Genomic DNA, 27,035 nt, shown 5'->3' on the forward strand with positions numbered 1-27,035 from the left:
CTTACTGTGAGCAGCTGTCACTGACCCCATGGCACCAATGTCCCATTTTCCTCCATTTCTCCTGTCTTGGATGGACATGGAATGCACCCTTTTTCCCAGAACAGAAATAAAGGGACAGTGCCTGTGTTTATGTGGATCTGGAAGAGCTATCAAAAAGCCACTGCCTGTTTGCTCTCCTCTTCTTCTGTCTCTTCCCTTTAATCTTCATTTTCATATAAAGTGTGCAATTAATTATTTTTTTTTTGTAAATGTTCAACGGGCTTCTACATTTTTCCCATCAGTAAGACAGTTACTTCTGTCCCAAGAAAGAGGGAACAGAGCTATCTGGTGGCAGAGAGGGGAAGAGCAAGACCTACACATAAACATTTTGGAAAATTACAGATAATGCAAAGGTGACAGGAACTGCTGCATAGAGAAAAATCCTGAAAGGATCAGTGCCTCTAACCCTGAGGCCAAAGTCTGTGCCTTGCCTGGAGAGCTGGCCTGGTTTTACTGATGAAATGGTAAAATGTCCTGCCTCTCTGGAGGAAGAACAACAAGGAGATCTGGGTAAGGGAAAGATACAGGTGAAATCTGATTTCTGCTGCTGGTTCAGGATCTGCTGCTGGTTCAGGATCTGCTGCTGGTTCAGGCTGCCAGTCCTTTCTGCCTGCTTGGTCACAGTTCAGATGCCAGGATTGCAATGCCAGGTGCTTGGAGGGGGAGCAGGGATGTCTCCCTGACTGCCACCACTGGGATTCCCTGCAGGTGAGCAGTGATAAAAATCTGAGCCCTGACACCTGAGCAGCAAGTGGAAAAAAGAAGTCTTTCACACTGTTGAGACACAGTGTGTGCTCAGGTTACTTTTACTTCAGGAGGTTGGGAGGGGATTATTTCAGTCTGTGGTAGCACATACCAACACCCTCCCTGGTATTTTAGTTACCAATAAGAGAAAAATCTACTTTTCAATCTACTCAAATAGAGGTTTTTTGTTGTTTTTTTTTTTTTTTTGGTAGAGCTAGAACAACTACAAGATAATAATCACATCACATCTTTGGAAAAGTATTACACTTTAAATTGTTTTATAAAATCCTCAATCCAGACCCTTTTGATTTAGTTATAAAACAACACTGGTGATCTCCATTCCTGATGTTAAGCTGTCCCATCACCTGTGCTGCTGTGTGGAAAGGCCACACTTTCCTATCCAGAGGGATATTCACTATTAACTAAACTTAAACATAGTAATAACTAATATAGTTATACTGCCTGCTTAATTAAAATAACATCCAATAAACATATAATAAAACCCCTACTAGCATCAACACCTACCATCTGTTCAGATGTTCAAATGTTCAGACCAAATCCCTAAACTAAAATAATAAAAACAAACTAAAACAAAAATATACCAAAAAATACGGATGCTCTAAAAAAAACAAACCCAAAAAAAGATGCTAAAAACTTCTTAAAACATGTAAACACGTAGTTTAAAAAAAAAGTTTAAATATGCATAATTATTTATAAATACACAGTAGACTAATACAATTTTAAAAATATATAAAGGAAGTCTCCAAAGTAACAGATATGCTTTTGGCTAAGATCAAGCACCCAGCTGCTAAACTTCCCTTTATTAACATTGTCTCCTATTGTCCTTTATTAAACCTTTGAATTTTACCAAAAAAGTAAACCTCATTCTTCACACTCTCCCTTTTTTGATGCCTTTTTTCCCCACCTTTCTGTTGGCTTTTTTTTCCCTACCCTCTTTTTCTACCTTTTTTTTCCCCCAGCAGTTTTTTTTTGCCCCTCAATATAATCTCTCAAATGATGGAATCAGTGGGGTTTTCTACCAACTTAAACCCTAAAAAATAAGGCACAACAGACATTGCCTGTCAATTTAAACTTAAAGATGACAAATAAGGAGGGTTTGCTCTTGTTTCAAACTGATAAAATTGCAACCTACAGGGTGTTCCCTTTTCTATTTAAACAAGAAAATCAGGATTCCAAATCAATTTATATCCCTGAAATAATGGCCAAGGCAGGTTTCTTTCAATTGATACCCTTAATATTGCAGGTGAATGGGGATTGCTCCAGTTTAAACACAGATAATAAGGGAAAAGGAGGGTTTCCCCTCAATTTAAAACCTTTTTCCTTCAGGGAAAGTGTTAGGATTTTTCACACTTTTATAAGTTTGGTCTATTTGCATATTAGAGGTTAATTTTCCAATTACAGCTTCAGCTAATGAAGTAATTTACTGCAAGTTTGCTTCCCTCAACTCACTTTTGTTTACATTTCTCCAGAAATTGTTGTGTCTGACCAAAATGGGAAAGCAGCAGCTAACAAACACTCTGTATGGAGTTTAGAGTAATACACTAAAGAACTGCAGGATTACAAAGACATGAATAATATAAAAGCTGCAATGCTAAGGCATCACTCTCACCATTGTTCCAGAAGACAGATCACCTGCAAGGTGTGCCCAGGTAACCTTAAAAGCAGCTCTGAACAGCTGACTCCTGAGGTTGCTCCATAAAAGTCAGCAGTGGGAAGAGTGGCAGCAGCCAAAGTGCCCAGGTGTTCAGGGGATTTTTAAGAGGTTAAAAGTCTCTGTGTCCCCTGGGGTTAACTTTGATCTCATAGGTGGGAGATGAAAGATCCAGGATTTGTTTTCCTGCTTGACCACTGCACTGTTTCCAACTGGGGCTGCAGGGTCAAGCCACAAACAAGAAAACCACGGGCTGGGGAAGGGTCAGAACTTCCAGGATGAACAGGGCTGTACAAAAGGCAGATGCTCAGGTGAGCAAAGTGAATAAAGTGTGTTGGAATGAGATGCCAGCTGAACAACTTCAGAACATACTTCAGTAGGAATCTGTTTAAAGGGAAGCACACCACACTTGTCTTCCCTAATTAATTCCATCAGGCTTCCTTCACTACAAATTCTCTCAAAATTAAAAGCAGAGATGCCTCTGTGTTACTTCAAAGTAGTGGAAGAGGCAGCATGGAAATGCTTATTCTTCCATGGCAAACTCTCCTGTGAGCTCTTCCAGAGCCTTGAAGTCTCCACGTAAATAGTTGGAATGAGCACAGCCCCGGAGCAATCACAGTCCCACTGATGGAAAAGTGAGATTACCCAAGCAGCAAGATCAGCTGGAGCGTTTCCAGAAGAGCAGCTTTGTTCTGAACCTCAGCTTAGGAGTTCTCCTCATGCACTACAAGAGTCCTTCAATCTGTTTTGACCTTTATATAGCACAGACCACACAACATTTAATGTGATAATGTTCTTAAACTCAATTATTTTTTGAAGCATCTAAACTTGATCTAACTACTCATCAGTGGAGAATTTTATGTAGTTTCAGTGTTAATTACCTTACCTGGTCAAAGACAAATCCTTTCCAAGGTTCAAGTACCTCTGTTTTTAACACTAACAGCTCATTATCCTTGTCTAAATTAAAAAACTTCTGTCAACCCCATTTTTCCAGATTTGTCTGAATCTGTAGTCCACCTCACCTCTCAGCAGTCTAAATTCCTTGAAATTTAGCAGAACCTTCTTTACACTTTCCAGCTCTTGCTGTCCATCTGTAATCCCTGTCCAGCCTGCCAGTACTCTCCATGAACTGTTGACAAAGTAAATTATACAATATCAGTGGAGGACAACTGATTAATTGGTGAATGAAAAATAATTAAGAGGCTGATTTTGACCTGACAGGACTACATTGTTGGTGTCTGTAAATCAAGAATGTCTCTGTATTTTATTTTAAATTTATCTTGTTGAAACTAAAGTTGTCATATTTAGCATAGATTTTTCTTTCCATGTGAAAGCAACCTGCTGCATGCCTTCTAGCCACATTTTCATTGAAAAAACCCCAAACTGTTCAGCCTGGGCTCACATACAGCTACTGCTGGCAAGACACCAACATTCAGCAAAAATGGAATTCAGAGAATGGCCAATTATGAAAATGCTTTCATTCCAAAAACTGATACTTCACTGAGGAAGTTAGGAAAACCTTCAAAAAAATTAATTTATCAAGTTGTATTTCTGTTTTTATTGAAATAAATTTTTAAAATACTTCTGGCCAATATTTACATATTTGATCCAGTTACTCTTCAATTCCTTGTACTTAATAAGGACAAGGCTCTTACAGTAATTGTCAGAAGTTCTTACAATACAGCATCTTGCTTTTGGGAAGGATTCAATGTCTGCCCAACATTTAACCAGCGTTCCCAAATCCAGGAGACTCTTCCTGTAATGTGGCATTTCCCCACCTCCCCCTGAAGGCAGCAGCATTTTCAGCACAAGAACTGCTTCCCAGGTATTGAAACCACTTAGCAATGTGTAAAAGAGCATTTTAGGAATGTGGCACATTGGATCACTGACTGGAAAAATGGAAGAGAATTTTTTATACTAAGTTTCATTCGAGTCACAACATCGTTTTTCAGTTTTCTGAAAATGTGTCAGCACTGGGAAATTCTCCTTTCCATCCAAGACAGTGTCCAACCAGAAGGCTTTTGCAGGTAAATTCACTTTGCTGAAGTGACACATAATGAACAGAACGCTCAGAATTAAAACCTTTGGCCTCTTGTTCCACATCCTGCTCGTTGGTCTGTGCTTCGTTTCCCCACCAGCCGCGTCTCACGGCTCTGCTCGGCTGCTGGGGCCAGTGGGATCTGTGTTCTCAGGTAGAGCCACCCCCATGCTCTGTAAAATGTTCGAGGTGGGTCCTGCCAGGCCAGCCTGGGCACTGTAGGACTCTAGCAGGTTTGCCACCAGGTTCATGTCCACATCCAAGGGTGCCAGCTCAGCATCCTCAGCTCCAGAATCGGGGCCAGCGCTCTCAGATGTGGCTGCTCCAACAGAACCTGCCTGCAAGTACAAGGAGCAAGGTTTGTCAAATTGTATGAGCAGAGTTAAGGGGGGAAAAAGGGAAGCCACGAGAGAAAAGAAACAACAATTCTGCAGCCAACAAATTACATTCCAAAGTCTAAACAGACAGGAATTCAGCCACCAAATGCTCGTGCCAGCTAAAAACCATCACTGTCCATTACCCAGATTAAGTTCCAAGAGGACAGAAAATGTTGCTGACTCCTGGCTCAGCTTCCTATGGGAGCAAACTACTACTGGAACTCAAAAATCAAGCTGCAGCTGCTTGCCCTACTACTAAAAACAGGGAAATGAAACTAAGTCTTAGAAAAGATGTGCAAATTCAAAGCTTAGGGAAGCTTTAGTTTGAAAAAAACATATTATGGTGCAACTACAGCACACTTGGCTTGCACGTGGGAAGGTTCTGACCACCTTACTCAGATTGGCCACTTTCAGCACATTTCCTGTTTGGAAATTACTGCTACAGATCAGAGCTCAAGGCATACTCACCCCTCTCTTTTGGGTGCTGAAACTTTTCCCAACGTTGGTCTGTGCCAGCTCACGGTCCATCTCCTTCATGTACGACCTGAGACTGCCCACGAGCTCCTCAGGAGACACCTTCTGCTCCTGCCTTGGATTTCCAGCAGCCAGGTCTTCATCATCCCCATCTGAGAAATCAAACTCCTCCTCTTCATCCAGATCATCAGAATCCAGCTCCTCTGAGTCTGCTCCTGGGTATTATTTTGTGTCAGTACAACAGCAAAGAAATCAGCACCAGGATTTGTTTCAAATAAAGGAACAATCTCACCTAAGATTCTGTCCAGTGCTTTTGTAAAAGAATCCACGTCAAAGGTAACATGGGATTCATCAGATGACCTGAAATATAAAAATATTTTTAAATAAATAAAGCTTTTCTGCTTGCATAAGCCTGACAGAGGCACAAGCCATATTGATTTCTTTCAAGTCAGGATTGAAGTGGGAACATTTGAGTTTAGAAGTCCTTAGAATTGTGAAGTCTGTATGGATTAGACGAGAAACAATGAGTGCAGGAATTTCTAGAATGACAGAGAAAAATTTTGAAGACCACAAAACCAAACTGAGGGACAGAAAGCAGCTCAGCTTGCAGCACTTTAACCTGCACCAGTGTCAGAGTGGTACCAAGCTGATTTAAAGCAAGTACATCTTCACTGCTATGGGTTTGCTTCAGGCCCCTGCTCAGCAGAACACCTTCAAATTCTGATTCTCTGCATCACAGAATCAACCACAGGGCTGCAGCAGAGTGCAACATTCCACTTCAAACTAAGAGATAGCACTCTAGGCACTGAGAATCCTTTGGCCACTAAGTGGAAGAAGAAAGGCTTACTCTAAAAAGGGAGAGCCAATCCAGGATTTAGTCTTAATGAAGGTTGGCTTCATGACTAATAAACAGCTTTCTCTTCACAGATGTCAACATTCCCACAAATAATCATCTGGAATAGGAATAATTCCCCCCATCCAGCTCACCAGCCTCTGGAGGAAGACAAGCTGCTTCTCTCTCAAATTCCTTCAAATCAATGGATGTTGTCTGTAGTAGTGTCAGGATTTCATCACCTGGGCTCACTTCAACAGAGCTAGAAGAAAAAAAATCAATTTACTGAAATTGGTTCAATGGGATCACATAAGCTGCATTCAGGTTTTCACTCAAATTTTTCATTTTTCCTTCTGTGCAAGCACATCAAAAAGGGAAATGAATCTGGGGAAGTACCAGAGTACTACACAGAGCATTGGCCAAAACAGGACACAGTCAGTCCCTGCAATTCCCAGCTGATGGCTCCAAAGCACATTTGTCATGGCTCTTTATATTTATTTGGCCTTGGTAAATCTCAAGATTGCCAGATCCCAAACAGCACAGACTAGAAAGTCAAAAAACTACCAGTCAAGATACTATGAGCTGGCAAAGCCTCAGATATTATTGTAGTGACTTATTTTTTGGATTTGATCTTCCAGCCAGCTCCTGGAGCAAAGTAGACAGATTACTCTGTATTTATTATCCACTGCTTTTCCATGAAACATTTTACACTTCCTACAGCAAACCAAGTAAATAATGCTTTTCAGTCACCTCTTAACCTACTTGGAAGAGCTCAGCATTTCACAAAACTCAGATAAAGAGTTATTCTAGCAAGAACTTATCCTAGTGGAGCATTCCAGAGGAATTAGTACCTGAATGTCCTGGCCAGAGCACACATGTTAAATGTACGATGGAGAAAAGGGTTCAGGTTTTTTGTAACCAGGATTTTAAAGGTCAGTTAAAGGACTTGTAGGCAGGGTATATGATATTCATGAATTTCAAGTAGCTCTTATCTTTTTTGGCACATCAACAGATTGCTGGAAGTGATCTTCTGCCATGTGCAACAGTTCCAGGTACTTTGCAGATCCTTCCATTTCTCCCTATTTAATGCAAGTAACATTATGAATCCAAACAATTCTCCCTGCCTTTTCACACTGAGGCAGACCACACACAATAAATGCTGTGATTAGGTTTATCTCCAAACCACCAAGCACTGCTGGAGAAATCCCAGGCAGGAAGCGAGTGAGGCAATTCAGATAAAACTTCTAGTGGTAGGAAGAGTGGGGAGAGAATGGGGAGTAGGGTGTAAGTGAGAAAGACATAAAAAAAGAAAGGTTTTACTCTGTGTAGGCAAGTGCCTTGTGTGCCTTTTGCTAAGGTCACAGGAAGGAGAGCAGAGTGAAAGTGTAGTTTAGGAAAAACCAAGTCTGGCCCTCGCATCCCAACCCAATGGCCGGGGAGCACAGGAGGAGCTCTCAGCCTGTTTGCTCCTCCCTCAGCTGGCAGCCAGAGAGCCAAGAGCCTGGCCACAGGCAGGGACACAGCTGTGGGGACAGCCAGGGACAGCGGGCTGGGGACAGGCTGCAGCAGGAGAGCTGCACAGCCTTGGGGGCAGCTGCGGCTGCCGCTTCCAGCCACTGCTGGGGCCGAGCGCAGCACGAGGCCTCTTCCACACATCGGGAAACAGCCACACACCTGCCAGCCCTGTCCTTGCCAGTGACACTGGCCCTCCCTAGAGGCCACAGGCGTGGCCCTGCACTCACCCGCCAATTTGCTGAGGATGCTTCTGTGCCCATGGCCGGTTGCTGATGTGCCCTGGGGATCCAGGGGCTCCCTCACTCTGCCATCGCTGCTGCAGATTCCATTCTCCACATCTTCATTCGCTGCTCGCTCACAAGTGGAGTCCCCCTGCTTATGACAAGTGGCTTCTTGTGCTCCTGGGAAGTATGTCAGCCCGGGTGCTGACCCCTCCTGGAGATGCAGGAGCTCCTTCACAGGCCCATGGATGGAGCCTAATTCACTCTGCTCCCTCTCACAGCCAGAATCTGTCAGCTCAGAACAATCAGCCTCTGGCTCCGGACCCATCAGGAGTGCTGGAAAAGCCCTTCGTGGATCGGCCTCAGGAACAGCTGCACACCCACCAGGATGGCTCTTTGAAAGGGACACGATGACTGGTCACGGCTGGTCCTGCCCTGTGGGACACCGAGGATCACGAAGGGAACCGGGATGAGCCATCGCTGCTGCAGCACCTGCTCGTGGGTTAACTTTTATGGGATTAATTTTTTGATGCTTTAGGCACTAACCTGGTTGGATTGTTTTATTAAAACTCTGCTTCCACAGTGTTGGGGGTTGTTTTTTCTTTTCTTTTCCCCTGCCCTCCCCATCTGGAATATTTTCCCATTGACATGTTAAAACGGCTAGCGATAGGGGAGGGGAAGACTCCCGGTCCCTTTAAGAGTTTTGTCTCGCCGGGCCGGGTAAGTGGAACAGCGCGACACCAGGGGGGCGGGGAAAGGGCAAGCGGGTAGAGCTTGTCCTGCCTCTTGTCTGGGAGAACGGTGGCTGGAAAACCTCGCTCTGCCACAGCGACGCCGGGAGCTGCTTTCCTCGGCTGGGGGACCCCGCAACCCCCTGCTCGGACTGTCTAACACCTCCACGCATCCTGTTGGAGCACCAGGACGGCACTGCCCCGAGATCCCTGAGCACAGTCTCTCCTCCACCCTTCCCACCCGGGACGCGGCCGCCGTCATCATCCAGCGTTCCTGCATCACGTGGAATCACCGCTCAGCCCTTCGGGATGCGGCCCATTCATCCTGGCGGCGCCGGGGACGTGAAACGGGTCTCCATCACGAACCAGTAAGGACTGGTATTCCTAGCCCCGTATCGTTACTAGAAAGCACCTTAATTTCAAAATTTTAATAAATTGGAGGTAATTGGATTTGCACTCTCCGTCTCAGGGAAGGGCTCCTGCCTTTCTTGGCAAATACCTCTTTCAAACACGGCCAAAAAGTTTTAATTCATTCCCTGCAATCTGATTTCTGTCTGAAAAATTCAGAGAGACCCCCGACTCACCGACTCAAATAGCCCCCCAGCGATCCGCGGCAAGGAGGAGACCGCGGGCAGCCGCTCCCTGCCCAGCTCAGGCCAGGGGCACACGGGGGAAGCGGCGCAAGGAACTCGCCAGAACCGGCCCGTTCCCCTCAGCGCGGCCCCTCCGGCCGCAGCGAGCCCGGGCTGGGCACAACCGAGCGGGGTCGTACCTGTGCTGGAGCCGCTCCCAGCTCCGGGACCGCCTGCGCGGACTGGCACCAAAGCACCGGGAGAGAGAAGCGCTCCGGCCCTGCCGGGAAAAGAGCGAAGGATGCTGCAAGGTGCCGCTAAGGGTTGGAGAGGAGAGGCGGGAGCGCGGAGAAACATCCTATGGAACTTTTGACCAATCCGCGATTGGGAGTGGCCGGCGGTGCGGGGCGGGGCGATGTCCCGAAGGAACCAACTTCTGTGCGCAAAACCAGGAGCGGCTGCTTTGGGCATGTGTCCTGAAATGCGCCTCAGCCATGGGAAATGTAGTCCTTGGCAAACCTGGACCGAGCTGCTCAGGGCCTGCCCGCCTTTAACACTTAAGATAAGTGAAATCGAGCGTTTCCCCTCAATTCAAACCCACAGAACAGCGCCATGAAGGCATTCTCCTTACATTTAAACACGATATGAATGAAAAATGGATTTCCTGCCTAGTGAGACACCAAAAATCATGAAAAGGGTGTGTTTCCCTTCAATTGAGACCCTTCAAGTCGTAAGTGATGGGGTGTCCTCCCTAGTTCAATCACAATTACTGAAAAAAAGTTTTTCTCCTTCCTTTTAAATCCCTTTTCTTCTCGTAAACCAAACCCCAATTTTTTTTTTTTTTTTTTTTTGTTTTGTTTTGTTTTGTTTTGTTTTGTTTTTTCTTACTGGTGGGGACTCACTGAGTAGTGACTGGTATCACTTCTCCCTCCTCACGGGTCACAGCCGGGGCTGCTGCACGCTGCCGAGTGCTGGGGAGTTTCCTCCCAGTCCCCTCGCAGTTTCCCTCTGCCTGGCAAGCACCGGCACGGATGGGGAGAGCACTGCCAAGGAACTGCGAGCCCTGCACCTTCCCAGTGCTCCTCATCCCCCTCCCAGCGCTCCTTCTTGCTCACTCCCGCTGCTTCCACTCGCCCTCCCAGTTCCCTCATAGCATTCCTTGTGCTCCCAGTTCCCTCCCAGTGTTCCCAGGATCTCTTCCAGTGCTCCCACTGACGGCAAAACCTGAGGGATTCTGTGGGAAATAGAAAAGGTGTAGAACTCTCAGAAAGCTGAGTGAAAGCTTGAAAAATTTCAGGATGGAGAAATGCAAGAATGCTGAAGGTGCAAGGACAAGACACAATAGAGCCGTGAGCTGCGTAGAGAAAATATTATCAGGAAAATATGTTAAGCAAGACAGTAGAAATATTTCAGGTTAATAATGAAGATTTATCCATTGTTTGAAGCTATTATGGGAAAGCTTTGTTCAAAGCAAGATGTACGTGCTGCTTTATTAACTGGCCTGAACAAACGCTTATCAGCTTTTAATATTATGCTATTTGCTATAAAGCTGTTAAAAGACTTTGTCACAAAGAGAACTTGGTCTGCAGTGCAGGCAGCTGGAGCTGTTCCATCTCCCTTGCTTGGTTCTGTAAAATGAGGCTGATGACTGTGATGGAATAAAGTTTCGAGACAGCTGCTCCAGCATTCCACTCCTGTTGTTTGTGCACATAGATACAGGTAAGATAAGGTAAGAGAAAAAATATCCCAGAAAAACCCCATGTTTCGTGTTATGAAACATCTGTTGGAATCTCCAGGCAGTTAAAAGGGACATGTGCCAAATAATACTTTTGGATTATAAAAGGGTATTATCTTCATCTCATCCTGGCTGCTGTCCTTGGCAGGCTCCAGCTCCTGCTGCCAGCACCTTGTCATCCACCACACCTTGGCTTCCCTCTGGCTCAGTGAGCCAGGAAAGGCTCTGCTGGAGCCGGGCCGGGCACCGATCGGTGCGAGAACGGCACCGGGAATGCCGCTCGCCGCGGGAGCGAAGGAATGGATGCGGCTGAGAAAGGGGTTGGAGCTGCGCTGGGATCCAAGGGGACAGCGGAGGGACACTGCGGCGGCAGCGGGGCCCGCATCAGTGGCGCGGAGTTAGGAATGGCCCCGCGGGGCGAGTGAAAACTCGCAGTGAAAAGAGGACAAAAAAGAGCTCGGAGGGATGGGTGACAATGCAGTTCCCCGGGAAGCACACACGGAGGGATGGGTGACAATGCAGTTCCTCGGGAAGCACACACGGAGGGATGTGTGACAATGCAGTTCCTCGGGAATCAGACACGGAGGGATGGGTGACAATGCAGTTCCTCGGGAAGCACACACGGAGGGATGGGTGACAATGCAGTTCCTCGGGAAGCACACACGGAGGGATGGGTGACAATGCAGTTCCTCGGGAAGCACACACGGAGGGATGGGTGACAATGCAGTTCCTCGGGAATCAGACACGGAGGGATGTGTGACAATGCAGTTCCTCGGGAAGCACACACGGAGGGATGTGTGACAATGCAGTTCCTCGGGAAGCACACACGGAGGGATGGGTGACAATGCAGTTCCTCGGGAATCAGACACGGAGGGATGTGTGACAATGCAGTTCCTCGGGAATCAGACACGGAGGGATGGGTGACAATGCAGTTCCTCGGGAAGCACACACGGAGGGATGGGTGACAATGCAGTTCCTCGGGAAGCACACACGGAGGGATGGGTGACAATGCAGTTCCTCGGGAATCAGACACGGAGGGCTCGAGGGGACCGGCCGGGGCCGAGGAGCGGGGGCAGAGCCCACGAAAGCGTTCTGAGACACGGGGAACAAAGGAGTTTGGGACAGCCTGAGGAAGGATTTGAGAGGCCAGAGCTGACACGGGGAGAACACAGGGATCCCGAACTGCCCGCCTGGGGTACAGACAGAGGGCTAAGGGGAGGGACACCCGGCACGGAGCATGGGGGAGACGGAGGATAGGCTGAAACATTCTGAGGAAGTGAGGCAGGAGGAGAGAAGCTGTGCTGGGGAGAAAAGGAGCGAGGTGCTCAGTTTAAATTAGGCAATCATTCTGGGATGCGGAGGGTTTTGGGGATTCGTTTTAGGGTGCACAGGGAAAGCACGGGTGGGGTCGGCTGTTTAAAAATGCTCATGATCATTCGACAAGCAGCAATAATTGTAACCACGCTCTGATCCCATCCAAAAGTGAATGGTTTATAAAGTTTCCAGTGGACAACATCCCAAAAAGAGAATGTGAAGACAGAGTTAAGGTCTATGCTCGGATAGATCGTATTGATCCACCTTAAAAGGACGTTCATCATCCTGAACATTAATTATAGGGTCTGGAGTAATAACTGTCTTTAGTAATAAACGGAGACAAATCTTGTTTCATTATTTCTTTTCCCCAGAGCTCACCTTGATTCTCCACAAGGCTCCTTCCTTGGCTCCATCCGAGGGTGTCCAGCAGCCAGGAGGAGACGAGAACAGTATCCATTTACAATGCAAAAGGATTATTGCACAGATGTCCATTTTAACTATCTGGGGATTCCAACAGTTGTTTCATAAAACGAAACAGGGCACCAACGGGGCACCATCACTGTGGGGTTTTTTTTTGGGACATTTTTTATTTTACCTTATATTTACCTGTAAATAAGATAAACTCTCTAGCCAATAGCATGATATTAAAAGCTGATAAGCGTTTGCTCAGGCCGATTAATAAAGCAGCACGTACATCTTGCTTTGAACAATGCTTGCCTCTAATAGCTTAAAACAATGGATAAAGCTTCATTATTAACCTGAAATATTTACACTGTCATGCTTAACATGTTTTCCTTAGGCTTATGTCTACACAGCTCACAGCCCTGTTGTTTCCTGTCCTTGCACCTTCAGCATTCTTGCATTTCTCCACCCTGAAATTTCCTTTCACTCAGCTTTCTGAGAGTTCCATGCCTTTTCTATTTCCCGCAGACCCCTGCAGTGTTTTGCCGTCGGTGAGAGCGCTGGAAGAGATCCTGGGAACACTGGGAGGGAGCTGGGGGCACAAGGAATGCTATGAGGGAACTGGGAGGGCGAGTGGAAGCAGCGGCAGTGAGCAAGAAGGAGCGCTGGGAGGGGATGAGGAGCACTGGGAAGGTGCAGGGCTCGCAGTTCCTTGGCAGTGCTCTCCCCATCCGTGCCGGTGCTTGCCAGGCAGAGGGAAACTGCGAGGGGACTGGGAGGAAACTCCCCAGCACTCGGCAGCGTGCAGCAGCCCCGGGTGTGACCTCCAGGTGAAGAGGGAGAAGTGACACCAGTCAATACCCAGTGACCCCGCCGCCACAAAAAAACAAAGAAAGAAGAAAGTGGATTAAGGGATTTAAAATGAAGGAGGAAAACTTTTCGGTAATTATGTTTGAACTGGGAGGACCCCCCTTCACCTACGATTTGAAGGGTCTCAATTGAAGGAAAACACGCCTTTTTCATGATTTTTGGTGTCTCACTAGGTGGGAAATCACGGTTTTCCATCCATATCTTGTTTAAGTGGAAGGAGAATACCTTTATGGTGCTATGGGTTCGAATTGAGTGAAAGAGCCCCATTTTACTGATCTCAAGGCTCAAGACCGAGAGATCACGAACTCCCCGGGGAGCTGCACTGCCAGAGTTGGCGCTGTATCATGCCAGCACCCGCCTGGCAAAAAATTACCTGGGGGATGACGTCACTCATCAGCTTCATGGGTGTGTCGCGATTTTTATGTTTGCACAAGAGCAATCGCCTTCCTTTAGGGACAGGAGAGACATCAATCACCTCGTCTCCATCCGCCTGGCCTATTGGTCAACACTCCCAGGAGCCGATCGGCCCTCAGCACGTTGTTGGCTGTAGCAGCACCGATCGCACTCTCTGCCCGGGTAGGGCCCAGCGCTTCTCTCTCCCGGTGCTTTCGGGCAGGTCCGTGCAGGCGGCGGCCCCGGAGCTGGGAGCGGCTCCAGCACAGGTACGACCCCGCTCGGTTGTGCCCAGCCCGGGCTCGCTGCGGCCGGAGGGGCCGCGCTGAGGGGAACGGGCCGGTTCTGGCGAGTTCCTTGCGCCGCTTCCCCCGTGTGCCCCTGGCCTGAGCTGGGCAGGGAGCGGCTGCCCGCGGTCTCCTCCTTGCCGCGGATCGCTGGGGACGAGCCGGTGCCGCAGCAGCGATGGCTCATCCCGGTCTCCTTCCTGATCCTCTGTGTCCCGCAGGGCCAGGAACAGCCGTGACCTGTCATCGTGTCTCTTCCAATGGGCCATCCCGGTGGGTGTGCAGCTGTTCCTGAGGCCGATCCACGAAGGGCTTTTCCTGCACTCCTGATGTGTCAGGAGCAAGGGGTTGATTCTTCCAAGCAGAGAAATTCCGAGTGTGAGATGGAGCAGAATGAATTCTGCTCCATGCATGGGCCTGTGAAGGAGCTCCTGCATGTCCAGCAGGGATCAGCAGCCGGGCTGGCACACTTGCCAGGTGCACAGGACGCCACTTGTCGTAAGCAGGGGAACTCCACTTGTGAGCGTGCAGTGAGTGAAGATGTGGAGAATGGAATCTGCAGCAGCGATGGCAGAGTGAGGGAGCCCCTGGATCCCCTGGGCACATCAGCAACCGGCCATGGGCACAGAAGCATCCTCAGCAAATTGCCGGGTGAGTGCAGGGCCACGCCTGTGGCCTCTAGGGAGGGCCAGTGTCACTGGCAAGGACAGGGCTGGCAGGTGTGTGGCTGTTTCCCGATGTGTGGAAGAGGCCTCGTGCTGCGCTCGGCCCCAGCAGTGGCTGGAAGCGGCAGCCGCAGCTGCCCCCAAGGCTGTGCAGCTCTCCTGCTGCAGCCTGTCCCCAGCCCGCTGTCCCTGGCTGTCCCCACAGCTGTGTCCCTGCCTGTGTCCAGGCTCTTGGCTCTCTGGCTGCCAGCTGAGGGAGGAGCAAACAGGCTGAGAGCTCCTCCTGTGCTCCTCGACCTTTGGGGCAGCAGCTTCGAGGGCCGGCTGTGCTTCTGGCAGCCAGCAGCTCTTTCCTGCTCCAGGCAAGAGGTTCAGCTGCCATCCTGGGGTCATCTTGGTGCTGATCCTGCTCCTGGTGCTGGTGCTGGCGTTGGCGGTGGCCTTGGCTGTGCAGTCAGGTAAGGGAGGGGCAGCAGCCTGGGCCCAGCCCCTCGGGGCAGAGCGGGGTCCCTGCTCCCTGCACAGGGCAATCCTCACACCTTCTCCTCTTCCCCCTGCAGCACCACAGGCTCCAGTTCCACCTGCGACTACTCCCGTGGCTCTGGGCTGTCACCATGGCTGGGTTGGATACAATGGATTCTGCTACTACTTCTCAAGGGATTACAGAACCTGGGATGAGGCTCAAGAGCGGTGCTCGGAGCTCGGGGCCTCCCTGGCCATTGTCAAGGATGAGGCAATGGTGAGTGAGGGGCTGCGGGCGCTGTGGGGTGGCTGAGGGGAGCCTGGGGGTGCTCCTGGGCCGGGCTGGGTGCTGGTGGGGCTGGGGCTGCAGCCCTGTGCCGGGGCCTTGCAGGGAAGGAGCCCCGGGGCCGTGTCCCCCCGAGGGCCCGGGGCAGCTCCCACTGCTCTCTCCTTGGCAGGATTTGCTCTTCCGCCTCGGCGGGAACGGCGATTACTGGGTGGGGCTGCGCAGATGGGGCGAGCACCTGCAGTGGGGGGACGGCAGCAGCTTCAGCTCCTCGTGAGTACCGGGGAGCCGGGCAGGGCATGGGGGGACAGGGGCACAACGTGTTCCCTGGGAACCAGCGCTGCCTCTGCTCCTCCCTGCAGGGTTCCTGTCCTGGGCAATTCCGAATGTGTGTACCTGGCTGAGGAGAAATTCAGGAGTGTGATCTGCTCGAATCCGCAGCCGTATCTCTGCAGCAAGCCCCGAGCTCCCCTGTAACAGGGGCTGGAGAAAGGAGCTTCTCCACGCTGGGCAGTCCCAGCTTCACCTCTCAGCCCAGCTCAGGGCTGTCCTTTCTCAGCTGCACCCTGTGCCTTGCACTTGCTCTCAGGGTCACCTCAGTGCCTGTTCATCCCCCCTGCCAGCGCTGGGCTGGCTGTTCAAAGGAAAAGTCTCTGCAATCCATCCTGCCAGCCGTGCTAGCTGGAGTGAGGGGATTGCCCTCACTGCACAACGAGCTCAAATGGGAAATCCAAATGGCCCTGGGCTCTTGGAAATCATCCCCAAGTGGCCTGAAAGTGAGACTTTTGGACTGTCCTTGGAAGAGGAAGAACAGCTGACACGTGCTGAGGAGGCATCCCACTTTTGGCACCAGGCACCTGCGTGCGAAGAATGATCTGTCTTTCTATCTGTCTCTCTGTCTTTCTCGCTGTCTATTTGTTTGTCTGTTGCAATGGATCCGACTTCTTCTGCTTCTAGTGGGGACTTTACTTCTATTTGTGACTCTATGCTGAAAGCTTTTAGCACAGACTTGAACACTTGGGACTCTTTGCCTTTTTAGACTACTGTACCTTTACAATAAACATCTTTATAGCAACTAACAAATGCTGAACTCTTTTGAATACTTAAACCCACAAAAACCCCGACACCTCGAGCCTTTCTGATGTGTTCTGTTGTCTGCCCTGGGTGAGGGGGAAGGGGACAGAATGGTTTTGCTTGTACTGGGCACCTGGTGTATTTCTATTTTAATTTTTCTTAGTAAACAACTCTTATTCCTATTCCCATATCTTTGCCTAAAAGCCCCTTAATTTCAAAATGATAATAATTTGGAGGGAGGGGGTTTATATTTTCCATTTCAAGAGAGGCTTCTGCCTTTCTTAGCAGACACCTGACTTTCAAACCAAGACATCTGCTTTGAAGTAACACACGAGGCATCTCTGCTTTTACTTTTGAGAGTATATGTAGTGAAGGAAGCCTGATGGAATTAATTAGGGAATACAAGTGTGCTTCCCTTTCAACAGATTTCTACTGAAGTATATTCTGAAGTTAACTGGTTAATTTTCCTTTATTGTCTGTGTTTAAACTGGGCCAATCCCCGTTCACCTGCAATATTATGCATATCAATGGAAAGAAACCTGCCTTGACCATTTTTGCAGGGATACCAATTGTTTGGGAATCCTGATTTTCTTGTTTGAATAAAACAGGGAACACCCTGTATGATGCAATTTTATCAGTTTGAAATGTGTCCATTTTCATCATCTTTAAGTTTAAATGTAGAGGGAATCGCTGTTGTGCCTTATTATTAAGGGTTTAAGTTCATAGAAACCCCCACAATTCCATCATTAGAGGGATTTACATTGAGGGGCAAAAAATGGTCTGGGGAAAAAAAAAACAGGGAAAAAGGACAAAAAAAATATGTGGGGGAAAAAAGGGTGGCAAAAAAGGCAGCAAAAGAGGGTGGAGGGAAAAAAAATGGAGGACAAAGGCAGCAATAAAGGGCAGAGGGGAAAATGGGTGAAAAAAGGGCAGGGAAAAAAAACAGGGAAAAACAGGAGAAAAAAAGGCAGCATAAAAAGGTGGGGAAGAGTGAAAAAATGGAGATGGCATAAAGCTGAAAATGTGGCATTCAAGAAGCAGGAAAGCACTGGAAAGGGGAGGAGGAAAGGGTGCGAAACATGAGCGGAAAAAGAATAGGAAATACAAGGGGAAAAAACAGGAATGCCAGAGACACCCACACACATCAGACCCCCCACCCAAATCCCACAGAGCACCCCCACATTCCCCCCTAAGAGTCCCTCCAAATCCCACACACACCTGGGTTTGGATTCTTACAGTAACACACGGGAACAGCTTCTGGAAACGGGATGGGAACAAGGGGCAGGTGTAGGAATGTGTGCCCGCTGTGCTGCCAGCCCAGGAATCAGCCTGTCTGGGGCCAGGCCATGGCAAAGTGTGTCCTTAACCACTGCCAGGGCTCTGGGCTCCAGCTGGAGCTGAGGAGCAAGGGATTAGTGCAGGCAGGAGAACATCCCATGCTGTGTTACTCCTGTCAGGTGTGGATCTCTGCTGGGAATAGAGCCTCTCCTTCAGCCAACGCTCCCAGATGGAATTCACAAGGGTTCGAGGCTGGGAAGTGAAGAGCAAAGCTGCTGTGAAGGGAAAGCTCAGTTCCTTCAGAGAAATCACCTGGGGCACTGGAACACTGTAGAGGTAGGAATCAGAAAAGGAGAGATTTCCAGTCAAGTCTTTGGAGTTTGGGGGGGAAAAGGAGTACTGAGAGCCAATGGCTGCAGGGATGGTAATCTAGATTAGTTTAGACCAGATTTCCCTTTTTTGAATTGGTGAGGGTTATTAACCTCATCTGCAGTTATAAGGCCAGTTACAGTTTTGGAATATATTCTAGTTTAATCCAGCTGTCCTCCATGCTGCATACTCACAGCGGCAATATTTAAGTCTCATATGATGTGTGAATTTGCTTCTGTCCCTATCCCAAACCTCATCCTTTGTGGTTTTTCAGCTTCTTTTTAGTATGCTAGTAAATCTTCTGTGTCTCTCTGCAATATTTCCATGGATAAAACACTAAAGAAAACTATCTGAAGTTAACACAGGAACAAAGGATGTTACATCAGCATTTTCTGTCCCTGTGCTAATACTGCTGTCCCTGGGAGGGAGCTGTGACATCTCTATTTCTGCTCCTGTGATCTTTCTTGCTTGTAGCTATGTAGGGACACTTTGGCAGCAGCCACTGCTGGTGCAGTAGTTCTACACTATTTTATACCATTATATGGTATAAATTTTATGGTATAATTATGGTATAATTTTATTCCCTTCACATTTCCCAGCCTTTCCCGTGACCCTATTTAACCAGCACCGCCGCTCCGTTGTGGCTCGGCACTGCTCCATTAGTGACAGCGGGCAGAGGAGACCCGGCAGTGCAGCTTTTTATTCTGTTTGTTTTATTCTCCCGATCCCATTGCAGCAGCAGCCCAGCTGTCCCTCGGTGCAGCTCTTGCAGTGACAAGGGGCCGTCTGGCCAGGCGGGCTGAGCCAGGGCAGGGCAGGGCAAGACACAGCGCAGCGCTGGCGGCGTCCGGCGGGGCTCGGAGTCTGCCGGCCTTGGCAGCTCAGGCACAGAAATTAATCCCAATTGTCGGAGATATCCAGCACCTGCTGTTTCTCCCCTCTTTTCCTAGATGGATTTGACACTGTTCTTCCCACAGAGCTGGAAAGCAAAATTCTAGCCTGCCCTGCTTCCATCGCCACCACTTTCCACCGCTCCAGCCTTGTCCCTCTTTCTCTCCCCTTTACATGGCACCACTTTCTCCTCCTCCTCTCCCTGCCGGGCGTAAGGAGGGGTTTTTCTCTCGCGGTAGCTCATTGTCTTCTCCCCCGTGGGGAGCAGCCCCGTGTGCCGATTTTCCTTCGTCTGAAGACAAACTCCCCCTGCCCCAGCCCCTCGGTCCGTCCCCCCCGGGGTGTCAGGAGGGTCCCTCCAGCAGCTGTCGGGCTGTGGTGGTGACAGGAAACTCTGCTCCTGCAGCCAGCTCGCACCACACCGGGCCAGCGCCGGCGGGCAGCGATGTTTCGGCTTCCTGTCCCCTCCCCCGTGTCCCCAGCCCAACGCCACCACCCTTGTGTCCCCAGCCTGTGCACCCCCGGCTCTGCCGTCACATGGAGGACGAGGACGGCTACCTGGTCTTAGACCGATGGAGCAAGCGGGGCACTGCGGGGAGGTGCCCGTCCCGGCAGGGTGCAGGTACCGGGGGGTCGTGTCCGCTGGGCCCCCCCGTTCCTTGGGGGAGAGGAACTGGAGGGGGGCGGCTGCGGGCTGAAGCCACCCAGGAGTCGCCAAGAGCTGCCCAAGGTAGGGAAACTGAGGCACAGCTGGAGGGAGGCGGGTCTGGGGGGCTTTTCTTGATGCTGCGGTTGTTTCTGTCCCATCCTCCCGAGCCGGGACCCAAAAGATGGAGCAGAAGGGGTTTTGGGGCTCATCCAACTCCTCGTGCTCCTGCGAAGGGGGGTCTCACTGAGAGACAGACTTCCTGCCTTGTGCTCTGGGGGTCCGGGGAGGCGACGGGTGTTCCTGAACCCGCTCTTTTTTATGCCACATCCCTTCCCCAGCAGCAAGATTTCACTTTCAAGGATCCCAGAGGGTCCCCGCAGCATCCCCCCGCTGTCCCCGCCGCCTCCTCGAGGCCCTGACGGCCGCCCTGGCTCTGTCCCTCGTGCTCTGCAGTGAGTTCGGGGGTGGCAAAGGGCTCCGAGCACCCCTTCCCATCCCACCCCTCTTTTCCCTGACCGGGCTTGGTATCCCCCTCTCCCAGTCTCCTGGTGGGCGGCACAGCGGTGGCAGCCCAAGGGGACAGCAGGTTACGGGAACGCCTCGCTGGGAATCGCCTATTCGGGCTGGGATGGCATCGTCAGGGAGCTGAGGAGGATCCTGTGCCCGCCCCGAGGTAACGCAGCCCCCGGGGGGATCCTCAAAGCCTTCCCCCAATAAAGCGGGGCCGGAGATTACCTGAGCGCGCCGGGGTCCGTCCATGTGCCCGCAGAGAGAGAGGGCTGCCGGCTCTGCGCCGTGGGCTGGAGGCTGATCGGGAACAAGTGCTACTGGATTTCCGACAGGATGAACCCTTGGAGCAAGGGCCGGGAGGACTGCGGGAATCGGGGCTCCACGCTGCTGGTGCCGTGGGACCAGGATGAGCTGGTGAAGGAAATGATGGCGCTGGGGGTGTGGGGTGGATCTGAGGGGGGCTGGAGGCACCCATGGAAAGTGAGGGGGTTCCCAAATTCATGGTTTCAGCCCCCCGCGCTGTGTCCAAGTCCCTCGCAGAGTGCGGGGTACACGGGTGGGGCTCAGTTCCGGGATGAGGACAGAGCCAGTTTTGGGGTGACCAAAACAGGACCATCCCTTCTCCTTTCCCGGGCCAGGAATTCCTAAATGACAGTCTGCAGAAGCCCACACGGCACTTCTGGATCGGCCTCTCGGTGCCTGTGGCCGGGATGGGCTGGACGTGGGAGAACGGCTCCGACCTCGACCAGGACCAGTGAGTGACCTGGGGAGCGCTGGGGCTGGGGAGGGCATCCCATTGTCCCCGAGGGACCCTGGGGGTGACAGGGGCTCCTTCCTGCCCCCCGCAGGTTCCAGCTGGACCTCGGGAAGCAAGAACCTGGAGCCTGTGGAACGCTCAAGGGGAATGGCATCGTGTCTCAGAGCTGCGACATGAGGCTGCAGTGGATCTGCAAGAAAGAATCTGCCGAGATCTGAGCCTCCACTGCACCCCAAAACCGACATCATTAATGCAGGGAAAAATCCCAATTCCCGCGGATCCAGCAGCTCTCGCGGGGATGGGCAGAGTTGCAACCGGTGAAAATCTCCCCAAAGCGGGAGATGTAGGGGAGAAATCGACATAAAAACCGAATAAAACCTAAAAATAACTCGGGGGATTGCACTTTTGGGGAGGACACTGGGAAGAGGGAGGGAGAAATGTGACATTTTAAGCGGTGTTTTGGTGCCGGGATGATCTGAGATTCAGCCAGAGGAGGGGAACTTAAGACTGAAGGTCCTCAGGGTCCCTGCCCATGTCCCCTGTGATCCCCGCCGTGTCCCCCCATGTCTCCCCGTGTCCCTCTCGTGTCCCCCAGGAGCCCAAGGCCAGCCACAGCCGCCGGTCCTGGCAGCTTCTGTCTGGGAGCAATCCTCGGATATTCCCCCCACATTCGGCACCCGCAGCCTCTGAGCCCGTGCTGGGCTGTACAGAGGGCCAAGGCAGCTCAAGGACAATGAAACAGCGCCTAATTAGCTGAATAAACGGCTCCTAATTAGCAGGTAGGAGAAGTGAGGCCCCAGGGCTTCCCGCCGAGGCGGTGCCGCTGCTCCACGCACAGCGCTGGGAAAGCCTGGCCGTGAGCCCTGCACCATGTGTCCAATTTTCAGACGCACCTGGCATCTCACGGATCCATCCCGGACATTTTTATACCTCTTCCAGTGGCAATTCATTGACTCTCATCTCTCAGAGATCAGGACGAACGTTTTGATCTTTTTGCCATTTTAGGGGGTTGAGGTGGGAGGGGGTTTTTCTCGCAGTAGCTGCTTGTCCTTTCCCCCGTGGGGAGCAGGTTTTCCTCCGACTGGAGACAAACTCCCGCTGGCCCCAGCCCCTCGGTGCCCCCCCGGGGTGTCAGGAGGGCTTTCCCAGCAGCTGTCGGGCTGTGGTGGTGGCAGGAAACTCGGCTCCCGCCGCCAGCTCGCACCACACCGGGCCAGCGCCCGCGGGCAGCGATGCTTCGCTTCCTGTCCCTTCCCCCGTGTCCCCAGCCCGGTGCCACCACCCCCGTGTCCCCAGCCTGTGCACACGGGGCTGGGTCCTGGAAGGTCCCTATTGAACCCTCTCTGGGAATCCCCCTGGAAATTCCAGAGCCACACAAGACCCCCCTGGACCTCTCAGGACCTCTGACACCCCCGGGACACTCACAGTACCGTCCCTCCAGGACATCCTGGGATGCTTTAGGACCTTCCAGGACCCTCCCAGGGAGCCCCTGAATATTGGAGGATTGCTCCCAGACAGAAAGAGTGACAGCTCTGGCTGGCCTTGGCCTCCTGGGGGCCATCTCAGGCATTTTGAGTGACACCCTTCCCACTCTCTGGGAAAGAACCATCCTTCACAGATAGGCACCCCTGGCTAAAAGTGGGATTTGGCCAAAGCAAGGCCAAAGCAGAAACAAGAGTTTGTTCCATTCAGAAAGCAGTTATGATTTCTCTTTCCATTTCTCTGTAGAAAGAGGATAAAGCCCTCCTTTCTTCAAACTTGACTGCTTTCAGATTTGACTTTTGCATCAGAACATGAACCCATTGGTGCTGCTGGATTGGTCTCTGTTACAGTTCTACACTCATAAATATGTAACCTGTAATACCAGTGCAATGCCAGCCCCCCACAGGATCTTGGAGCACTGCAAAAACATGAATAGTTTGGATTTTTCTCTCTCCAGCCCCCTTCCAAGCCTTCCTTTAAAGGAGGTGTGAGGGCTCTGTTCTAGCATGGGCCAGGTGATGCTTGGCCTTTCCTGGGAAAGGCAACTCTCTTCTCTGGGAGAGCAGTCACTTTGGCACAGCCTCAACATTAATCCTGCCACCTGTGAGGAGAAGCCAAGCTACTCTGATATTTTTAAAATTCATCTGAATAGTGGGAAAACCAGTTTTTACCCAGGCTGTGTGATAGACCAAAGAAAAATGGAAATGGGTTCAGGGCCAACCTGCACCCATTTGCTCTTTGTCCCCTCACTCAAATGGCTCCTCTTCCTCCCCAGTGTGGCTTTTTCTCTCCACCAAGATATTCGCAGCAAGATATTCACTTCTACATGTGCTTTTAGCCATATTAAACAATCTGAGCTCTTTGTTCCCTGGCATTATGTGAAGGTGTGTGTGAAGATGCAATGATGCATCCAAAGAGATTTTTTCCAGGGCTGATGGAATAAACAAAACTTCCTCTCACCCCCTTGAGAGCAACACATGACTTGGAATACATAAATGTGGGTTTTAAGGCTATTTTCCAAAGAGCAATGTTTTTCTTGAAGGCTGGGGTCACTGGTGTTTGCAGAGGTTTCTATAGTCAGAAAACACAACTCCTTTGGGGTTCTCCTGAGTAGATGCTTTCTGTCTTGGCAGGCATGTGGGAAGGAGACCTACTTTGTGAGACTGGTGCTGGGTTACTAACAGACCTGCCTGCTCCTTTTTTCTGCTAAACAGAGCATCTGATGTCTAGGCACAGCTCTAAAAGCCATCCCACGAGGGCAGTTTGCTGGAGATCAAAGCCCTGTCTGCTGGTTTATGCCAGGTGTCACCTTCTGTGAGGAGACAGCTCTGGTGGCACTGTGACAGCAGACAAACAGTCACTGCCTGTAACACAAACTGCATAAATACTGTAACAGCAAACTACAAATGCCAGGACCTGATGCTGGCAATCTCTGCTTCAACAGAGTGTAGACAACAAAAGTGAGGGAGGTTAAGAGCAAAAGTTAAAAATGCCGCACCAGAATCTGTCTGAAAGACTGCACAGATTTATAAATTCTGTGTATAAAGCCAAGTGTTCTGTAGAGACTAAGCAGAAATGGCTTAATGTGGGCACTTTCTCCTGCTGCCATCTCCCATCTCTGCAGGCAGCAGGGGCACAATGTTCCATGGCACAGTGCACTGCTGCTGCTCCAGGTGTTAATTTTGGGGGAATGACTAAATGCTGCTGTGCTATCTGTCACTGCACCAGGAGCTACTGATGTGAAAAGTTTTTCCTTCCTTTTGGCTGCCATTTCTGCCTTTTCACCCCTGCAAGTGTTCTGCAATATAATTGCTCCAAAATGTTCCTTTGCATAACCTAAATGCCTCAGGGTGCTTGTCAGGTTTGGCTTGGATGTTTAAAAACCACTGTGCTTGTACAAGGCTGGTCCCAAACAATGTTCTGCTTACTGTATTTATTTCATGAGGTCAGAACTGATGCCAGGGGACACAGAGACCTTTAACCTCTTAAAACTCTCCTGAACACCTGGGAATTTTGGCTGGCTGTTGGCACTCTTCCCATGTTCTCTTTAAGTTTTATGGAATAGTGTCAGGAGTCAGCCAAACTGTTTTTGGGATCCTTGTGGTGTCAGGGGTTGCCAGGCACAGGTGTGGGCAGTGAGGGTGATGAGGGGGTCCCAGTGATCCACCCAGAACAGAGTAGATTTTAATCTGCCTTATATTTTGCACAGAACAAAAACTCTCCTCAAAAGACACCACAGAATGATTTGGGTTAGAATGGACCTTAAGGCTTGTCTTGTGCCCACCCCCTGCCATGGCAGGGACACCCTCCATTATCCCAGGTTACTCCAAGCCTGCCCTTGGACATTCCAGGGATCCAGGGGGGCCCTCCGCACCCTCAGAGGGAACAATTCCTTCACAAAATCCCCTCTAACCTGTGCTCTGTCAGTGTGGAGCCATTTCTTCTGGTCCCAAGTCCATCTTTTCTCCCCGAGGCCTTCTCCTCTCCAGAACACCCTCAGCTCTCCCAGGCTGCATCCAAAGCAGAGAGCCTCCAGCCCACGATAATTAATAACCAGGGCGCGCTTACAAACTGTTTTCTTGTTGTTGCTGCTGTCGTTTGTTTGTTTGCGGTGGGTTTTTCTTGTATTTTAAACTAAAACCGCGCCTGTCTTTAACGTTTTACCGCCTCCTTCCAGCTGAGGGCGCTGCCCTCCCGCCCTCTCCTCCGCCGCTAGGGGGCGCTGCTCTCCCGCCTCGCTCCCTGAGGGGAGAGCGCGGCTTTCCCGCCCTTTCCTCCGCCGCTAGGGGGCGCCGCTCGCCCCGAGGGGGCGTGGCCTCCCCGCCCCGTGGGCGGGGCCAGCGGGAAGGGCAAAGCTCGGGGCGGGGCGCGGGCGCGCCGGGACCCCGCGGGCAGCGGGAGGAGGAGGAGGAGAAGGGAGAAAAAGAAGGGAGGAAGGAAGGAAAGAGCGGCGGGAGCAGCGATGGTGAGCGCGGAGCGCGAGGCCGGCGTGGGGCGGAGAGGGAGGGGTGAGGCCTGTGAGGCAGCGAGGCCCGGCGCGGGCTGGGGATCCCCTGAGGGGATGGCGGGCCGAGCCGGCCGCCGGCGGGCTGTGAGGGTGGGCGGTCAGCACCTCTCCGAGCCCCGCACCCTTCCCCTGAACCGCCTCTTGTTCGTGCATTCCTGTCCCTATTCCCCGCAATCACCGAGTTTCGGGGCAGATTAGCAGCGGTGGTTCGCCCGTCTCTGGTTATTGCACATGGGTGGGGCAGAGTGATGTTTTCCTCAGGGTTTTGGCGAAGGTGCTGATCGGGCTCACAGAACTCGTGTTTGCTGATTGATTGTTGCTTTTTAGAGACGCTGTTTGCTAATTGGCTGCTATTATTTTAGCTAGAAGCAAACTTTGGCATTTCTTGCAGTATAGCTGGCCCTAGCCCGCATTGGCACGGCGTGAATCTTTTGCAATTCCTCAGACCTGGAAGAGGCGCTAGGTTTTTGATTGATTGTTTGGGTTTGTTTGGTTTTTTTTTTTTGTTTTTTTTTTTTTTTCCCTATCAGCGAGGGAAACTGAAATCGCAGCTACTGAGTAATAAATGAAACAGCATTATCTTTGTCCTACTCCTTTGTTACTCCATTCCCAAGCATCCAAGTGCTGCTGCTTTTTCTTGCTTTGGCATAGCCTGGGACAGCACCAAGAGCCTGCACAGCTTGTGTTGGGCTTGCTTTCAGCTGCCAACATTTGGCACTGGGCAAATAATTTGCTTATTGTGCAGGGGAAGGTCTAGACTGGCCTGGGGTTGCTGGGGCCGTGCTGTGCGGTCAGGCTGTTCTCACCTCAGTCCCTTCTGTGCCAAAGCTTTGTGGAGAAAATTGCTGCTTATTGCACCTGACAGACCTGCTCAGGTTCTGCTCTTTTATTCACTAGATTAGACAGTAGCTACTGCACAGGCTTCCTGGCTTCTGAAAAGCTTAGGAAGTTTGCTTTGTACTCGGGGAATGAGGCTTCCTCTGGAGACAGGCTGATACACAGTTTATTTCCTGAGCTGTGGTTTCACTCTGCCATCCTTCCTGTGACCTTAGCAAAAGGCAGCGCGAAGCACTGGGAATTTTCTTACCTTGACAGAGTAAAATCTTTCTTTTTCCATGTTTTGCTGATGTACAGCCTACTCAGAGTTTCCCCACTCTCTTTCTTACCCTCAGAAGTTGTGTCTGAAGATCTGCTGAGGTTGTGCCTCACTAACTTCCTGCCTTGGATTTCTCCAGCAGTGCTTGGTGGTGTGAAGATAAACCTAATCACAGCATTTATTGTGTGTGGTTTGCCTGGTGTGGCAGCAATCACAGCCTTGCTGTGACTCCTGTGCTCAAAGAGATTCTGTAGAGCCCCTTTCTGAGTAAAGATTTTGGGATTCTGCTTGTC

The 27,035-nt window shown here is 50.6% G+C and overlaps 4 protein-coding genes across 5 annotated transcripts in view; 2 read left to right on the forward strand and 2 right to left on the reverse strand.

Moving 5' to 3' along the window:
* Positions 1 to 3,738: 3,738 nt before the first annotated feature.
* On the reverse strand, positions 3,739 to 9,612 carry LOC130255211 (uncharacterized). Its single transcript, XM_056495629.1, has 5 exons — positions 9,416 to 9,612; positions 6,332 to 8,347; positions 5,637 to 5,704; positions 5,339 to 5,559; positions 3,739 to 4,831 (listed from the first exon to the last, which is right to left on the reverse strand). The coding sequence occupies exon 2, from the start codon at positions 8,238 to 8,240 to the stop codon at positions 7,305 to 7,307; it is 936 nt and encodes a 311-aa protein (XP_056351604.1). The 5' UTR covers positions 8,241 to 8,347; positions 9,416 to 9,612; the 3' UTR covers positions 3,739 to 4,831; positions 5,339 to 5,559; positions 5,637 to 5,704; positions 6,332 to 7,304.
* Positions 9,613 to 10,113: 501 nt separating this feature from the next.
* LOC130255213 (early activation antigen CD69-like) lies at positions 10,114 to 16,364 on the forward strand. Of its 2 annotated transcripts, XM_056495630.1 has the most exons (7): positions 10,114 to 10,934; positions 13,990 to 14,198; positions 14,438 to 14,867; positions 15,244 to 15,339; positions 15,442 to 15,620; positions 15,802 to 15,902; positions 15,992 to 16,364. In XM_056495630.1, exons 3-7 carry the CDS (start codon positions 14,477 to 14,479, stop codon positions 16,104 to 16,106), a joined length of 882 nt encoding a protein of 293 aa, XP_056351605.1. In that variant the 5' UTR covers positions 10,114 to 10,934; positions 13,990 to 14,198; positions 14,438 to 14,476; the 3' UTR covers positions 16,107 to 16,364. The 2 variants fall into 2 exon arrangements, with proteins under 2 accessions (XP_056351605.1, XP_056351606.1); XM_056495631.1 differs by having other exon boundaries at positions 13,990 to 14,867.
* A 2,586-nt stretch (positions 16,365 to 18,950) lies between these two features.
* Positions 18,951 to 25,437, reverse strand: LOC130255214 (uncharacterized). The gene is made up of 3 exons (XM_056495632.1): positions 25,053 to 25,437; positions 20,626 to 20,811; positions 18,951 to 20,115 (listed from the first exon to the last, which is right to left on the reverse strand). The coding sequence occupies exons 2-3, from the start codon at positions 20,647 to 20,649 to the stop codon at positions 19,345 to 19,347; spliced, it is 795 nt and encodes a 264-aa protein (XP_056351607.1). The 5' UTR covers positions 20,650 to 20,811; positions 25,053 to 25,437; the 3' UTR covers positions 18,951 to 19,344.
* A 2-nt stretch (positions 25,438 to 25,439) lies between these two features.
* The window catches only part of SGPL1 (sphingosine-1-phosphate lyase 1), a 28,662-nt gene continuing 27,066 nt past the window's right edge, over positions 25,440 to 27,035 (forward strand). The window contains exon 1 of the mRNA XM_056495625.1: positions 25,440 to 25,604. Coding sequence (XP_056351600.1) covers positions 25,602 to 25,604 — 3 coding nt within the window. The 5' untranslated portion in view covers positions 25,440 to 25,601. The remainder of the gene's footprint in view (positions 25,605 to 27,035) is intronic.

Source organism: Oenanthe melanoleuca, chromosome 6 (genome assembly GCF_029582105.1).
Source record: "Oenanthe melanoleuca isolate GR-GAL-2019-014 chromosome 6, OMel1.0, whole genome shotgun sequence".
Lineage (NCBI taxonomy): Eukaryota > Metazoa > Chordata > Aves > Passeriformes > Muscicapidae > Oenanthe > Oenanthe melanoleuca.

What these genes read in the sequence shown, in the direction of transcription:
- LOC130255211 (XM_056495629.1), bottom strand. Translation starts at nt 8,240, where the DNA reads ATGGGTCCGGAGCCAGAGGCTGATTGTTCTGAGCTGACAGATTCTGGC.
- LOC130255214 (XM_056495632.1), bottom strand. Translation starts at nt 20,649, where the DNA reads ATGGACGGACCCCGGCGCGCTCAG. An exon ending in ACGGACCCCGGCGCGCTCAG is followed by an intron (nt 20,116 to 20,625) that starts GTAATCTCCGGC and finishes CCCCCTTCGCAG; the next exon opens with GAGCACGAGGAGTTGGATGA.
- LOC130255213 (XM_056495631.1), top strand. Translation starts at nt 14,477, where the DNA reads ATGGGCCATCCCGGTGGGTGTGCAGCTGTTCCTGAGGCCGATCCACGA. An exon ending in GGCCTTGGCTGTGCAGTCAG is followed by an intron (nt 15,340 to 15,441) that starts GTAAGGGAGGGG and finishes TTCCCCCTGCAG; the next exon opens with CACCACAGGCTCCAGTTCCA. An exon ending in GGCAGCAGCTTCAGCTCCTC is followed by an intron (nt 15,903 to 15,991) that starts GTGAGTACCGGG and finishes TCCTCCCTGCAG; the next exon opens with GGTTCCTGTCCTGGGCAATT.